The following is an 18,332-nucleotide window of genomic DNA, read 5'->3' on the forward strand; positions in this document are numbered from 1 at the left end:
TCTAAGAATTATCTAAAACTTTGGTCCAAAACAATTTTTGATTAGACTGCAAGGGGTTAAAAAACCTCATGTGGGAATAATAAAATACACAAGACTTCTATACATGTACACTATAGAGCCATTATTATTTTTGTTTAACTTTCTAAATATTGTTAAAAAGTTTAGCTAAGGTAAATTTTTATGTAACCTGCCATTACCTGCAAGGGGTGGAAATAAGAATGGTGTAAAGACAAAAAAATAATCATAATTTTTTTTAGTGGATATACTATCAAATCCAATAATTATTAATAATAAATATTAGTCATTAAATGTATTGCAAAAATCCTAAACCTTATCCAAAAACTTAACTGAAAAATTTTGATGAGAAGAATTATTTACCATAAAAACAGGGGTTGAAAAAAAATTCAAAACTTCGTATCAAATACGTTCAAATTTACTTTTAAATATCTTTATATTTTCCTAATCCTTGGTCGAAAGCAAATTTATGTGACCACTTTTTAGTGCAAGGTAAGAAAAACAGAATTTGAAGGTCAAAAATGCATTAATACCTTAATAGTAATAATATGAAATTCATTCTATGTTATTCAGTACTGGATCTTTTGAGTTAAATATTTTAAAACAGTTTTGTGGCATGGAATATAATAAAATGTTTAATCAATCCATTTGGAATTTTGAAGAACATTTAGGATGTTATATTCATTAAGATCTTAAAATGTTACAGAAGTTTATAGAACTTTCCAGAACATTTCTAGAAGCAATAAGTACTTCAAAATCTACCTAATCCTGTAGGCTCTGCTGAGAGGGATGGATTTATTTTACTCCATTTGTCATACTGACCAAACTGTGTGATTAAGTGCTTGCGAAGAAAGCTGAATGACAACTTTCTATTGCAGCTGCCTTGAAATTTTTTTTTGCTGTACAGTACATTTTTATTTTGTTACGTGATGACTTAACGAGTATTAAATACATAATTTGCTATAAAGAATTAGCATTCTGAACACATTAAGTTAGATTTGTTTCAGATGACAATTTGGTTGTTTTTAACAGATTTTAAAACTTATTTATTTGATTTTATACCAAACATACTAAAAATGAAATGTCAAAAATTCCATCATCACATCACAAAATTTAAAAGCCGTTAGTAGCATATATGTGCTTTTTAAATTATTTATATTCCAAATATCCTGACTACTGACTTCAGCATGGAAACATGCCTGTTTGCCAATGTTCTATTTTTGACACCCTTGTGACTGAAGAAAACTGCCCGCATCACAGGTGCAGTAATGCTGTTAATTTATTAACCGATTAAAATTTTTTAAAAAAATATTCAGAAAAAATGAAATAAAATTTCAATATTTAAACATTTTTGGTATTTAAAGTTTGTAAATTAAAATGCCTATTTACAGCAAAGCTGTACTGGTGGCACCACAGGTTTTCAAGTAGTTTTGCGAATAACTGAGAAACAATCACTTTGAAATCAACAGTCTGTGTGAAGTAGTGTCCAGACATGTATTTCTAAGAGAGTGATTCAGACAGAATTATTTTTACACTCGCGGTCACAATTGTCTGTGTGACATATACACAATACCTTACAAGTGTTAACACGTTACTATTAACCACTAAAATAAGAACTGAACTAAGAAGCAAAGAGCGATTTGGGTGCATGACGAGGTGGAGACTCCAGTCATCTCTAGGCCAGCAGTGCTGGAGGGGCAGAAGGGGGGGTACTAAGAGCAGGGGCAGGGAGAGGAGACGAGGGTGGCAAGCAACAGTATAATTCCTAAAGTTGCCACTCAGCTCTGAGCAAGAACAACATGCTATATACACCGTAGCGCGTTTACGCTCTAGCCGAACGGCGCCCTTAAGTAAGGAGTGTGATAAGATTCCAAACATTTTTACTAATTCAATAGTCAATAAATTGTAAGGTGCATATTATATTTATTTTTTGACAAATCCATTAAAGAATGGAATTTATAAAGTGGTAATGGGCAAGCATTTATTTTTAGTACAGATTACGTGTGCTGATTTTGTAACTCCTATTTCAGTATTAATTACCTTCGGACAACTAGACATTCAGACGAATGGCAGTCCCCCACATTTGTTCACTCACATCATACACACAACTATTTATCCCTATAAATACAGACTGGAATAAGTTTTACATTGATGTCTGAATTTTGATAGTAAATAATATAACCCCTTCATACTCAGCTTATGATTGAGGTTCTTCTAGCGTTCGCAAACACTCCATGAAAATAAATACCTTTCTAACAAAATAATTTTTTTTAATATAAAGTTTATTTTTGAGAATACATGCTTTCAATTTTTTGATTTAAGTCAGTTAAGAGTTACATGAACCAATTATTTGTGTGTATCCTTTTTGTACCAAGTTGATTTTTGTGTTCAAATCCTAGGCTAATGATCACGGTCGAGAAAAACCACAGCCCAGGGGCAGATACTGCGGTAGAACCAGAGTAAAAAAATAATAATAATTTAGGACTGTACACTTGACTGTGGCCCTGATTAAACATTACAATAAGTCCTCGGTTTACGTCGGGGTTACGTTCCTGAAAACCGCGACGTAAATAGAAACTACGCAAAATGAGCCATGTTTCATGCCACCGGCCGGCCACGGCCCACGGTTGGCCGGAAGCGCTGGCATACAGACGTGACAACGGGCAATTTTATCAGCAAATGACAACCGACAGCGTGGGAAACAAGTCCAACTAGTACTTCTCAGCTATATAGAATGGTTATTTAACCAGCTGCTTTATTACCTTTATTGATTGAAATATAAAAACAGATATATAGTACATACTGTACGTAATATAAACGCATAATGCATTCAAAGTGTAAGGATACAAAGTGGTTTAGCACTACACAGATTTTACTTTGAGTCATTCGCGGGAGAAAACAACTGTTTTCTTTTGGAGGCTGGTAAGAACAAAGTCAAAAGAAATGCATACATACAATAAAAGTACTATAAGTATGACAAACATTGAGAGCCCTTGATTTAAAATAATCACATGAAGTAATAAACACCTAAAAGAGGTTATACAATAGCGCGGCGCAATTCTTACAATTTACGTACGGGAATAATTCTAATGAAAATCAATGTAAAATATTTTTCATGAGAAACACTACTTTAAATTTACGTCGCAAACAATATAAATTATATCATTTTACGTAACATTTTAAACGTTTAAAACTCCGGCCAACTCAATGATATCATAGCGACTGAAGTGCCAAGGAGTTGGACGAAAAGGGGTAAGAGAAAATGCTGTGTCGTTGCGGGAAGTAGATAACACTTCTACGTGCGAGATACATGGGTGGCCGAGCGGGCGGGCTGGTAGTATTGCATCACCACGCGGAGAGCAGCGGAGAGCAGGAAGCGTCCCTCATGATGTTTGATAAGATAAGGCGGTGAACGTGTAGCTTACGCTACATAGCATAAATTAACTACCGAAGGAAACAAAGAATTATAAACAAATTATATACGGTGTTTTGGTTAAAATAAAGATTTACGGTCATTGTAAACGACGTTATTGTGAATCGGCGACAACTTAAATTGAAACATGAGTACTCAAACATTAGCGACGTTAATCCGAAACAACTTAAATCGGTACGACGTAAATAGAGGACTTACTGTATCTGCACTTAAGCCATAGCATCTAAGGTTTCGTATGAATTCTAGTAATATTTTTGTAATTTTTGTTCTATCAAGTTAAACTCTGGCAGTAAAAAATCTCCAAACTCAACCAGAGCCCCTTTGGTAATCTAGGCCCCTGATTTTGCCCCACCTGACACTCCCTCTAAACAAACCTGCTTATCATACTGACTGAATACCCAAGCTGTGCAGTAGAAAATTTTGAGCCCCATTATATGGTTTATTTGCCAATAGAACTGTCAAAATCATGTGTCGTGGTGACTGCAGATAAAAATTTTAGGTTATACAATCTCAAAGCAATGCAGTCAGTGAAAAATAATGAATATCTAGTGCATTTAAATAGGTTTCACTTGGATTAAATACAAGTGCACTTGTATAGGTTTTACTTCAAGTAATTACTAATGCATTCTAATAGGTTTTACTTAAGTTCTAACTAAGCATTTACTAACTTTAAGAAAGTGTATGTTGGAGTACCAATATTTTCAACATAAAACCACATGGCATTGACATCCGCTGAATTTGAAAGTTCTGACAGCAAATCTTAAGCCTGTGATGGTTTCTTGTACAGAAGACAAGAATTTTTCTACAATTTCAACCACTAGCAGATAAATTTTAATGTTAAATTTCAAATTTGATGGCCATTATCATGGTTATTTTTATTTATAATATATTCTGAAGCACTGTGTCCTACCTTGCTTTATACTTGCTGACGGGTGGCTGTCGCCTCCGCGAGACAGTCTCGCTGCTTATGATCTGCCGGACTTCCCTCCCGCCAGAAGAAGACGTGTCTCCATCCGACGTCGGCGGCGTCGTATCGTTCTGAGAGGAGACCTCGTCCAGGTGCCTGTGCAGCTTGTGCTCGTAGCTCTTCCTCTGCCTCAAACCGGAGACCACTTTCACACCCTGGGGACTCTCCACAAGCTTCCGCACAGACTGACTCTCTTCGGAGTGTCTTGCGTCAACCTTGCGGTGCACCGAGGACTTGTATTCCTGGTGATTGGATACTATCTTCTTGCTGCTGTAGGATTCACTTATGGTTTTGCTGGATATTTCCGCCACACGAGCCTTCTGGTAGGAGTGCCTCACGCTCTTGGTCTCTTCGTCATGAGACAGGTTCTTCTGGTTCATGAGCTTCTCTCGGCTGTCCGCACTGTTACAGTTGTTGGCTTGCCTCTGCTGCCTGGCCGTGGCCTCGACATCGTGCAAGATGCTGACCAGGTCCATTTCTTTGCCGCCACGTAGATGGACAGTCTTGCCGGCCTGAGCCTTGCCCTCCGACACTTCTTCTTCAGAAGGAGCAGAGCCGTCCTCGGCGCTGGAAGGCAAAGCACCGTCCTCGGCGCTCCAGTCCTTTGACTCCTGCTTCAGTATGGATCGAAGGTGCTCGTTTGTCGTTGACACCACCTCGCAGTGTTGGTCCTTGTCCGTCTCCTTCTTCAGGACGCTCTTCAGCTGTCTAAAGCCCTCCAGCTCAGCAGTTGGGGACGTGGATCCTGAGGATGGTAACTTCAGTATGCTCTTAACTTCATTCCCAGACTCATCGTCATTATCATCCTCCTCCTCCTCCTCCTCCTCCTCCTCCTCGTCATCATCACCAACAATGTCGCTCTGGCCCAAAGTTTTAGTTTCAACCTCTCTAGAGTTCTTAAGTATACCTGAAAGTTTCAAAGGTTATTAACTATATTTAATTAAAAAGCATAAAATTACAAAGCACTAACAGTTCTGTTAAAACAAGATACAACAGATAATCTAAACAAAATCATAGACACCTAAAAAATTAGAGGTATTTTTTTTTTAATATACATTATTTTCCATGCCCTGAGCTTAGAGAACTGAATTTTGGTACAAAACTTTCTGTTACACAATAAATTAAGGATTACAAATTTCCATTTATAAAAAAAGATTCCAATTTATTTCAAAAAATTTTTGACAATTGTTAGGTTATAATGTTTTCAAACATATTTTTACACCATTCAAAAAAAATTTTTTTTAAAGAGATTTTATAGAGTTACATATTCAGACAAGTTTTGCGAAAGCACCAAAAAAAACTTGTTTCAACTGCCAAAGCTTTTTTTCTTAACTGGGAATCGTACTATAGACTGATGTACGTGGTGCATGTTAAAGTTTTGCATACATATTGCATTGACAACGATAGTGGACTATGTGGTAAGTAGCACAAACACTTCTAAACCTTACCCAATGACAAGAAAGTTTGTTGACATTGATATTAAAGTTAAGACAAATACAAAGTGATCTAGTGGTACATATTCTAAACATATTTTTAAAATATTTACACTCACAGTTTTTCAGTTAGTCTTAAATTATAAAAAAAATTAGTAAATAAATTAATGCTCTTGAAAAAAAACAGTGATTACCAGTAACATAGTCTCAAAAAGTGTTAATATTGTTATTTTAAGCTTTATAGAATATGCTATTTTTCAAGTATCTAATATATTATATTAATAATTATATAATATAAATATAATATATTATATATAAATATATATATAATAATTAGTATATTAATAAGATAAAAAGTTGATTTAGGAAATAGATAATCCTCAAAATAATTATTTACTCAAGTATGCCATTGAGTTTGTAACCCTGTGTTTTTTTTTTTTTTTGTTATGTTGACAGAAGATAGTCTAGGGTCACTCTGAATATTTACTGTTTTTGCAGCACACAGCAGTACCCTATCTATGGCTCGATGACAAAATGTTTTGTTTGCCCCACAATTAAGTCTCAGATACGGTTAATTATGTTATTTAGAATGTACTTAACTGGTTTTGTAGTGTATAAACATAAAAACAAAATATCTGAAGCCTATCGTGACCTTGCCACTGTCACATCACTAACCAAATGCTGGAATTATTTCATACAATATACCATAGCCAATTTCATTATCCCCAATATCCCCATTCTGTTCAGCTTTATATTACACAGACTTAAAGAACGAGATGTTAAGCACTGTAAATAGAAAAAACCAGGTCTATACGCTGTTAAGACAATGAAAAGGTCATTTAAACAAGAGATTTACCATACAAATTTAAATAAAAAGTATTGAAATAAAACCTGATCTAAAAATCTGAAAACATTATTATATTATATTTATCAAATTGTTATAAGATATTGGCAAATGCAAAAATTGAATAACTTTTGTTTTTAAATAGCAATTTTTATTTTTTAAATTTTGTACTCAGTTTTATGACTTAAGCATCTTTGCATTAAAGGATTGTTTATATTTGTTTATTATTTTCTTATTTTGAGAAAACAATAAAAGATAAATTAATGACTAATTTAAATACCATATTAAGTTATCAAGGAAAATGCCATATTACAAATATCTAAGTGTCTATGCAGTGGTGGACGCAGTGGCATACAGAGAGATGTGCCCCCTCTCCCCCTCCAAAACAAAAAGTTAAGACAAAATTTTCAAAATATCAGTGCAGACAGCCTTTTTACTGAATGAAAAGTCACAACTTTAGAAAACAGTCAATGAATAGATGACAGGAATGACAATTTTAGAGTCCATAGAATTGTTTCGAGAGCAATAGAATATTAGATATTTGATGAGTATTTATAAAAGTCTGCCTCTGTGGTTTTATTTGTTTTTGGGACTGATGCCAAGTAGGTTTCATACACTCGTGGCTCAGGATTATTATACAGAGTTTGTTCAGTACTTTGCATGGAAGATTGAAGTTAGGTCAGTTTGTTATAACTGAATGTTTTTACAGAATATGTGGGGTGCCCTCGGGGTGCTGTGGAAGGAAGTAGTAGTCTACTTAAAGGTGAAACAGCACTAACAGCAATACTGTGATTATGATTTTTTTTGTACAACTAAAAAGTTTAATTGTGAAGGTGATTTGACATAATTGCACCCTAACCATTTCCAAGCTTGTTGGTAGTAATTTAAAAATAAAGCTTTGACAGCTAAAATTATATCTAAAGATTTTCAGCGTAACCACACATTGTAAATGGACAGATTACTTAACTGAAAAATTTAATCTAAAAAAAAACCTGCCAAAGATTTTGGAACTGTAAACCTGTAACCATCGCTTAAGAAACACTGTCTATGTTACAAAAAGCAAATTTTTCAGGACAGCTTAATAACTTGATGTACCATGGTGGAACTAAATGATAGCCGGTGTTAGAAAAAACCACAGCAACACATAGTTGGTTTTTTAGTGAATTCACTTTGTTTGAAAATGCTAGATGCTTATATTTCAATTGGAAAAAAAAAAGGCACCTAGGCAGTGTTTCTCAAGTGACGAACTACACACCAATTACCTTCTTACGAGCGAAATAAGATTTTCAGGCCACAAACCTTTTGGTTTTTCATCTCCATTTGTTGCAATACGATAAGTCTTCTTACTAGAGTCAAATTTTTGCTTACTCAAGATTTTGGATGCATGTTCATATATTTTTTCTTTGACGGCTTTTGCTGACAATGACCCTGTAAAAAAAGTTAAAATTAAAATCATGTAACCCTAAAGCAAGTTAGTGAATAAACTTTAAATAAATACAAATAGCAAAAGTTTTTAAAGAGTTTATCTACAGTTTTATGTAGGACATTATGTTATTCATTAAAAATCAGTCAAATAATTTAAAAATTTATAATACAGTTAGTATAATAGTGATTTATTTTTTGTGTGATGAGTTAGTATCAAGAATAAAAACTTTACATTTTTAGCATAAAAAAAATACTAAATACAATGCTAATAACATTTTCAACATTCGCCAACCAAATACATGCAAGAGCAAAACTTAAGAAACACTAATAGAATGCAAATAAACTATAAATTAAAAAAAAGCATGCAAAAAGTTAAGATTGAGTTAAGTATACAAAAGATTACTCTTCTCATCACACCATACATTTAGCAATACAGTACATAGTTATAACCATGCTTTTATAATCTTGACATGAATGAATATTAATGTATGAATGAAGAAATGAATGGAGTGAACTAAGTAATAAAATCTTTCCCTTCAATTTTTAAACAATTTTCGAGATTCGAATGTGTTGAAATTTTGTATACATATAAAGAACCTCTGACAAATATTTTGTGACAGTTAAGGGGGAGTGAGAGGGTGGGTGTCTCACGAGTTAAAAAAAAAAATTTCAAGCTATGGGTAGTAATAACCATGCTTTTTATGTATCCATGAGGTCGGGGCATGGTGTAAATTTTCCCCCGGGTTGACTGTGCCCCTGAGAGGGAGGGAGGGGGGGAGTTAAAAAACAAAATTTTGGAGATTTGAAAATTATTGCTTTATCAATTTGGAGAGATTCCGATCCAAACGGTCGAATCATGGTGGAAAATGTGCCCGGAGAGGGAAGGCCCTTAAATTGTGAAAATTTTTAAAATAATTTCTTTTTGATTTAGTGTTTTTCCAAAGTCGGATTATGGTGAAAAAGTACCCGGGGTTCGTTAATGGCAATGTGGGTACTATATCTGAAATCATCTAGCAACTCTTCCGGCGTGATTAAATGTATGACACGGACATTCCATCAGTCTGTGTTTATTTCGGCACAGATGGTGTACATACAATTAAACCAATAGCCATTCAGTTTCCAGCAAAATACAGCTATGGTACTGCTGAAAGGCAAATGTTGCCATTAATACTGAGTCGGGCATCTACCATGCATATAATGCAAGGCTGCACTGTAGATAATGCAGTTGTTTATTTGGGATCGCTTCTCTTTGCTGCCAATAGCAATAGTTTTAATGAAGGAATAGCCCAGTCAAAATATGCTAAAATTTCGCTCGTAGTCAAATTAAATCTGATATTTTTGTTACACTTTACACGTATTTAGTAGTGTCCAGGGGAATTAAACTCAAAAGTCCTGTTGAATAGGAAGTGAGGTAGAGTCAGAAACTTGGAAGAAAAAAAAGAAAAAAAAAAAAGCTTTTGTTTTTAATTTTCAAAGAAATATCTCGTAATATATTAACCTTAAAAGAAAACTTTTTTTTTACATTTTATCTCAAACCTATTTCCTATAGCAACTGTTTGATCGTGTATATATGTAATTAATGAAATTCAGTGTGTGACTTTTATGGTTCAGTGCGGTATGGTGCTCTGCAAGAAAACTATACTTAGGACTTCCTAGCTATTGATTCACACTAGTGCGTAGACGAGGACATTTCCTGTGTTTTAAATCTCCCGCCCTCACTGCATGCACTGTGAGAGTTGGCAACACATCCGGCTACCAAGTTTCTACAGTTGGTGTCCCTGGCGGCAGGCGGATGTAACCAGTCGTCATCATGGAGTCTGGCCGGTAAGACGTCGTTTCGGGTACACTCGGTACCAATCTGTTTTGCCGTACATGTGATGTTGGTCATCGGTGTATTACAGTCCATTTTTTCGTATGACCAAACATTTTGGTCCTCCGGGCCGGATATTTCCAGTTATTTTCGTATAGTGCGCAAGTTATTGTGTTGTGCGTTTTATCGTTTGCCACGCGGGCATTTATTTGTATTATCGGCCCGCTGTTTCGTTAAATTCCGCTTCGTGTAAAGTTGTTTGATATTCCACGCCGTCTACCGTTCAGATTCTCTGTTATGCTGTGTTAGTGAGGCTAATAATTTGCCGGTGCGTGTCTCGTGAACGAATTAACCTAACAAAGTGCGCGAGTGAGCACGTGTTTTCGAAATGTTGTTCGCATTCGCGGACATCTTGTTAAACATTGCCTAGTAGACTTTCGCCGATTTATTGCCTCGTGGATTGGTTTACTGTACTTAACCTCAATTATGGCTGGTGCTCAGGCGGCAGCATTGCGGTTACGTCTCGCAGAAGGTCGTATGAAACGTGCAAGCGATCTCTCAATTGCCGCGGCAAGTGATGTTTCAAAGGTGAAGTTATTGTTAGCTACCGTCCGTGATTTGCCTGCCGTGAAAACGTCGTATGATGCAGACTACATCACAGTGGAAGCAGCATCGGCTGACCTCGAGGATTATAATGCAGAACTGCACCTGCAGCGTATGATGACGTTTGAAGAGCAATACTACAGTGTGATGGCCGCTGTAGACGCTGTGGACAGTAAACCAGACCTGCTGGAGACCTCCGCTGGCGAGACTTCAAATGGCCGTAAGTTGAATGTTGCTTTGCCGAAGATTCATCTTCCTCATTTTGATGGTACTCCCCAGAAGTGGCCTAATTTTGCAAATTTATTTATGACACTTGTCACGGAGAACTCTCGGTTGTCCTCTGTTGAAAGGTTGGCATATTTAAAGGGTGCTGTCTCTGGTGAACCTCTTGGCATAATTCAGCCTTTAGAATTGTCAGAAGCAAACTTCGAAGTTGCATGGGACTTGCTTGTAAAGAGATATGATAACAAAAGGTTGATTGTGTCCGCTCATGTAGAGGCCCTGTTTAATGCACCTTCAGCATCTGTCGAAACCCCCAAGTCACTTCGCCAGCTACTTAATGTCATCTCAGAAAACCTTGCTGCTTTGAAGGCACTGGGAGCTCCAGTGGAGCATTGGAACATGATCCTTTTACCGATACTGTCAAGGCGGTTGGATCCCAAGTTGCAGGGAGAGTGGGAACTTAGTTTGAGCCATGAGTTTCCTAAACTTGAAAATTTTGGAGCATTCCTTGAAAAACACTGTAGGGCCCAGGAATTGGTTGGTTCGTCTCGCTCCAAGCCTGTGCGGCCACAGTTACTGAACCAAAGGCCGCAGTCCTCTTCTATGCCCAAGAATCATAATTCATCCAGCTTTGTTGTCAATTCATATATATCACAGTGTTGTTTGTGCAACTCATCACATACCTTGCACCAGTGTCCTGAGTTCGGATGTATGACTCCCAGTGATCGCTTTGAAATAGTAAAGAAACATAGATTGTGTTTGAACTGTCTAGGAAAGTCTCACCAGTCAAAAAACTGCCCATCTACATCATGTCGCACTTGTGGTAAGAAACATCATACCCTGTTACACTTTGTACAGAAGACTTGTTCTGACAAAAATGACGTGTCGGCCACCTCATCACCAGATCAGTGTGTGTCTACTCTTCCAGCAGTTATGTCAGCAGTTACTAACTCAGAACACACCATTCTGCTATCAACAGTTCAAGTTGCGGTTTTGGACTCTGCAGGGAATGCATGTACAGTTAGGGCCCTGTTGGATTCCGCTAGCCAAGCTAGTTTCATTTCAGAGAAGTGCATGCAGAGGCTACGTTTACCTCGTATTAAGGCGCACCTGCCAGTCACTGGCTTGTCAAGCACACCTGTCAATATCGCTCGAGCCTTTGCCTCCATTGTTATTGCTCCTGTTGGTGGGGTTGGGCCTCAATATGCCTTGGATGTCTTCGTCTTGCCTCGGATAACTGCGGATCTGCCTTGTGTAAAGTTGTCACCTGAAGTTAGCAGGGCAGTGTCTAACCTGAAACTTGCAGATCCTACGTTTGACACACCTGGCCCTGTCGATTTGCTCATCGGCGCTGACCTTTTTCCCCAACTGCTCACTGGAGGCAAGCTCAGTGGCCCACCTATGGCTCTTGACTCTGTATTCGGTTGGGTTTTAATGGGAAGGGTGCCCTCTGAGCCACCTCAGTGCTCTAAGTCATTTTGTGTTTCACTTTTCACATTATTCCCTCCGTTAGAGGACACCATGAGAATATTCTTGGAGTTGGAAGAATTTCCGGCCACAAGGCATTGTTCTCCTGATGATGACATCTGTGAAAGGACATTCGTTGACAGCCATACCCGGAATGGCGAGGGTCGTTATACTGTGTGTCTGCCATTTCGTGCCTCGCAGCCGGAATTAGGTACCTCTCGTTCTCAAGCAGTTCGTCGTTTGATTGGGCTCGAAAGACGTCTCAGAGGAGACCCTCAACTGCGGAGCATGTATTTTGAGTTCATGACGGATTATCTGACAGCTGGGCATATGGAAAAGATTCCCCCCGAACAGGTGCATTCGAAACAGGTATACTACATACCGCATCACTCTGTAGTAAAACCAGAGAGCTCAACAACCAAATTACGTGTAGTCTTTGATGCGTCTGCAAAAACGTCCAATGGATTATCCCTGAACGACAACTTGCTGACTGGCCCAAAGTTGCAACGTGATATTGTTGAAATTTTGTCCAACTTCCGACTGCACATGGTTGCCTTTACAGCAGACATAAAACAGATGTACCGCCAAATCGGTGTTTGTATTGAGCATCAGGAGTACCAGCGTATAGTGTGGAGATTTGCTGACACCGACCCTATTGAAGATTATTGGCTGAAGACAGTAACGTTTGGTGTGTCTGCAGCTCCTTACTTGGCCCTTCGCACGTTGAAACAACTAGCTTGTGATGAATCTGTGGCATTTCCTTTGGCGTCTAAAGTTTTGCAGGCAGACATCTATGTTGATGACATCGTGACAGGCTCACAGTCTGTCAGCTCTGCATTGGAAATCCAGCGCAAATTGATTTCATGCCTTGAACGAGGTGGGTTCAGACTGCGAAAGTTTTTGAGTAATCACCCAGCTTTACTTGACTGGTTGCCAGCTGAAGATTTGGAAGTGCCACAGTTGTTTTGTCTTGACCCTGATAGTCAGTTGGCTGTAAAGGTGTTAGGGCTTCAGTGGAACCCAGTCTCTGACATGTTTGTGTACAAGATTAAGAGTAGCTCCATTCGTGCCACCAAACGCACCATATTGTCTACAGTTGCAAAAATCTTTGATCCTCTTGGCTGGCTTAGTCCGCTGTTAATGGTAGCTAAGCATCTGCTGCAAGTCCTGTGGTTGAAAACTGTTGACTGGGATAGTGATCTTCCTGAAGATCTGGCACATCGCTGGAACCTATTTCACAAGGATCTACCCCTGTTGTCATCCATAATGATTCCCAGATGTATAAGAGGGTCAAACTGTTGCCGTTAAGAGTTGCATGGTTTTTCAGACAGCTCTGAGCTTGGCTACGCAGCAGTCGTCTACCTGCGTGTTCTTGGCCCTGATGAAGTTAAGATCCATCTGTTGATGGCGAAGTCAAAGGTAGCACCTCTAAAGGTTCAGTCACTCCCAAGATTGGAACTGTGTGGTGCCCTACTCCTTGCCTGGTTACTCAGCCATATCACTCAGAGTTATACAGAAAACATCACTGTGTCCTTGGTGACAGCCTGGACTGATTCGCAGGTAGTGTTGGCATGGGTAAGGTCATCTCCTCACAATTTGAAAACTTTTGTAGCGAATCGAGTGAGCGAACTTCAGAACCTCACTGATGCTGCCTGGTGGAGGCATGTACCGTCAGCGGAAAATCCAGCAGACTGTGCTTCACGAGGTCTACTACCAGCGCAGCTTCTGGAACATCACTTGTGGTGGACAGGCCCGGTGTGGCTGAAAGAGTCTGTTCACCACTGGCCTTCAAGCTCTCCAGGTGTTACTGAAGTGGATCCAGTCCTGCTGGAACAGAAGTCTGTGACCTTCACTACTGTTGCTTCAGGTCTGTCAATTTCTTATTTGCTGCTCCGTGTCAGTCGGTTGATCAAGCTGTTGAGAATCACTTCATTAATCTTTCGTTTCGTATTCAACTGTCGCACCTCCAGACAGAGCCGGATCGTTGATGAGTTTACCCCAAAGGACATGAACAAGGCATTGGAATTTTGGTTATTGTTTGTTCAGGCAAGTTTCTTTAGTAATGATATCATGGCTCTCAAGAAACAGCGTCGCCCTAGTCCTCAGCTTCGAAAGTTGGCCCCCTTCCTTGATGAGCATGGGCTGATAAGGGTGGGCGGCCGGCTGTCTGAGTCAAAGCTTCCCTTTGAGCAAAAGCATCCTGTGTTGTTGCCCAAGTCTAGTGCATTGACTGACCTTATTACCCACTACCACGAAAAGAATAACCATCCTGGTGTGCAGACGCTTAGAGGCATCCTCAGGGAACAATTTTGGATTCTCGGAGACAAGGATGCCATCACTCGTCGCCTGCGCCACTGTTTCCGTTGCTTCAGACAGAGACCGGCAACTTGGCAACCCCCTATGGGTAATCTTCCTGCTATGAGGGTACAACAAGTCAAGCCATTCGCTCATACCAGGGTGGATTATGCTGGTCCCGTTTTGATCAAAGCGGCTAAAGTCCGGCGGGCACCTGTGGTTAAGGCTTTTCTTTGTATATTCGTATGTTGTGCAACAAAGGCGGTGCATATAGAGTTGGCCTCAGATCTTTCCACTGATGTCTTCCTGGCAGCATATCGCAGGTTCATAGCCAGGCGAGGTAGATCCTCAGACATTTACTCTGACTGTGGTACCAATTTTGTCGGTGCGAATAATCATCTGAAAGAATTGGCCGAACTGTTGTCTTCTGCTGCACACCAACAAACCGTTGCAAACTCTATGTCCCAGTTCGGTGTTCGCTGGCACTTCAATCCCCCTGCGGCTCCTCACTTTGGAGGTCTTTGGGAGGCTGGAGTTAAATCCTTCAAGACACATTTACGACGAGTGATTGGGGAACAGGTACTGACTTTTGAAGAGATGTACACTGTCTTAGTACAGATCGAAGCCACCCTCAATTCGAGACCATTGTGCCCTGTGAGTAGCGATCCTAACGACCTTAATGCGCTAACCCCTGGCCATTTTCTTACTTTGGAGCCTTTAGTTGCCTTACCTGAACCTGATCTGAGAGATGTTCCACTTAATCGTCTACAGAGATGGCAACTAGTCGAGCGTCTCCAGCAGGACTTGTGGCATCGTTGGCATCGTGACTACCTCCATACCCTGCAGCAACGTCAGAAGTGGCATGAGCCGGGAAATGGTCCTGCTCTCGACCAGCTCGTACTGCTTAAAGAAGAAAGACTCCCACCCCTTCAGTGGCGTCTGGGGCGTGTCACGGAACTGCACCCTGGAAGGGACGGAGTGGTGAGAGTCGCTACTGTGCGCACGTCTAGCGGGCCAATCAAGCGTGCATTGGTAAAATTGTGCCCACTCCCATACATGTGTTGAAATGGATTATTTCAAGGTGGGCGGAAATGTTTGATCGTGTATATATGTAATTAATGAAATTCAGTGTGTGACTTTTATGGTTCAGTGCGGTATGGTGCTCTGCAAGAAAACTATACTTAGGACTTCCTAGCTATTGATTCACACTAGTGCGTAGACGAGGACATTTCCTGTGTTTTAAATCTCCCGCCCTCACTGCATGCACTGTGTGAGTTGGCAACACATCCGGCTACCAAGTTTCTACAGTTGGTGTCCCTGGCGGCAGGCGGATGTAACCAGTCGTCATCATGGAGTCTGGCCGGTAAGACGTCGTTTCGGGTACACTTGGTACCAATCTGTTTTGCCGTACATGTGATGTTGGTCATCGGTGTAATACAGTCCATTTTTTCGTATGACCAAACAGCAACTGTATTTATGAACCGTGCCACTCATATGCCAAATGCTGTCACTTGACTTTACAAGACATGTTTAAGCTAGAGTCCATGATGACCCCATAATTCAACATTTTTGCATATCAGGGTTACTTCTCAAAGAAAAGAACTGATAGCGTTTGGTCAGACAGACCACAGAACAGACTTAAATGCGTAACATGAAAATTGTTGGAAGCCTCACACGAGGACGAGGATTCACTGATAATTTCTTGAGCGAATGGACCTTGGGGATGACTGCAACAGCATCTGCTCATCTGTGAAGAGTTATGCTGTATTAATTTTATATCTTTGAACTTGATTTTTGACAATCTCGAAGAAGTAAGGATGCCACAGATTAATATAAGATCTCTGCTTAGCTAAATAATCACCCACCATTTCCTGGATCACAACAAATCATGTCTATAGCAACTGGACTAGTAGGGGATGCCACAGTTACCTTTTTCAATGCTATAGTAATTGGCAAGCAATCAATACAGAGTAATGTTGGAAAAATTCTAATCAAGCATTGTCATGAAAAGATCAAGCTCTCCCTCTGGCGAATACTAGCTACACTATTACTTTCAATTATTGCAATAGCTCATTTATTTATCATTTGTCAGTTTTCCAGAGGATAACGATAAGTGAAGAAAAATAGGATGACTTGATCATGTATATGCAGTATGAGTTGGCTCCATTTCATTTAGCTCTCTTTGACGAAGCTGGGATATGCAAAAGCAAGAAAGCAACCCTGTACATTTTTGATGTGACAAAGGAGAATTTGGACTTGGAGAACGCTGACTTTGTTCTTTATGGTGGATTCTTACTACAGTCATATAGCCGACAAGTGGTACTGATTGATCCATTTGCCTAAAATATGTCAATTACATCATTTCCTATTTATCAGGACTGTTGATGTGACATTCCGGGCAGACCACTGAACAATTGTAACACAAAATCATAAACATCGGATTAAATTTGAGCACATAATATACTTTGACTGGGCTAGAAGTATATTACACCTCGTGTTTAAATGAGTACCTACTTTTTAGAATCTCAATATAAGTGTCTTCCATGTTAATTTTTTTTCTGGATACATAGTAAAATATTTTGGAATTTAAATTGTTCTTAACTTAGGTAAAAACGATAGAATTCAATGCATTTTAAAAAGTTTTATCTACTTAAAAAAAGTACCGAGGTGGTTGTGTGGACCAATTTTTACCAAGTTTTTGTTTTTATTTTTGTATAAAACTAAAGTTCGAACTTATGTTTTTCTTACACTAATCCACTTACGAAGTATGTTCTGACGTTTTTTGACAGCGATCATTGTAAATAAACAAAAAAATACTAATGCAGCTGCAGTCTATCTACTCACAAATAATTAATTATTTAGTTATTTCTTAAGCACATTTTGCAATCGATCTTAAAATTTTTGTTGAAACGCTTGCCAAACAAATGCATTTTATGTGAAACAGATGAAGTGGGTAATACTTGGCTAAAACTTTGCGTTTATTAAAATTTACATCGAAATTAAACTAGTGTTCACTCGGTTTTATTCAAAATGATGAAATTAAAAATATGTGGTTGCTGTAATCTAATAAGTTTTTTTTAAGTAATTAAAACGTGGATATTTTAAATACAGTATAAAAGAAAAGAATTCTTTACTAATTCATATTAAATAATTAGGACTTTCCTCGCATACTCGCGTCTACTTTTTTTTACACAATATCTAACTTATAAATAATGTAAAACAAAATTGGCAAGTTATAATTCACAACTTTACTGTCCTTATTTTTAACTGGAAAACGGAACATTGATGTGCCTCGTGAACTGATCCTCGTATTATGAAACCCATGTACGCACATTTCTTACCCTTCAGAATGATTGGCATTATAAAATTATCAATGCAGAATAAAGTTAAAATAAGTAGGTATTCAACTTTTAAATTAAATCATATTTTAAACTCAACACTGACTGTGGGCCTGATACTAAGTTCTTGGGGGCTAATTTTCACGTTACTAGGGTACACAATCCCTCCATACAGTGATTCCAGTAACTGACTTCTCCTGGGGTTTCGTGGCTCTCAAAGGCAGTGGTAAGGAATACTTATCGTCAAGGTCGCCGAACAGTGCTGATACCAGCTTCCCGTTTATGGGAGGGTGACTGGCTGGTTAACCTAGTACTTCCTAAGATCGCTAGGGGCATGAGCTGTCTATACCCAGCGATTGAAGCGATCGCTGCGACGGAGCTTCCTACTACAACAATTCTTCTGCGAAACCGGCCAGAAAATTTAACCTGGGCTCGCGACTTCTATACACTATATATATTCAATGCTATGGGGGGGCCTGC

At 38.8% G+C, this 18,332-nt stretch overlaps 1 protein-coding gene across 5 annotated transcripts in view; it reads right to left on the reverse strand.

Annotated features, from left to right (window-relative positions):
- LOC134546213 (uncharacterized) overlaps positions 1-18,332 on the reverse strand; it is a 720,520-nt gene that overhangs the window by 178,503 nt on the left and 523,685 nt on the right. For all 5 annotated transcript variants that reach the window (XM_063388829.1, XM_063388828.1, XM_063388825.1 and 2 more), the window contains 2 exons: positions 7,992-8,120; positions 4,359-5,322 (listed from right to left, as the gene is read on the reverse strand). In XM_063388829.1, the coding sequence (XP_063244899.1) occupies positions 4,359-5,322; positions 7,992-8,120 (1,093 nt within the window). The remainder of the gene's footprint in view (positions 1-4,358; positions 5,323-7,991; positions 8,121-18,332) is intronic.

This window comes from Bacillus rossius, chromosome 1 (genome assembly GCF_032445375.1).
Source record: "Bacillus rossius redtenbacheri isolate Brsri chromosome 1, Brsri_v3, whole genome shotgun sequence".
Classification (NCBI taxonomy): Eukaryota; Metazoa; Arthropoda; class Insecta; order Phasmatodea; family Bacillidae; genus Bacillus; species Bacillus rossius.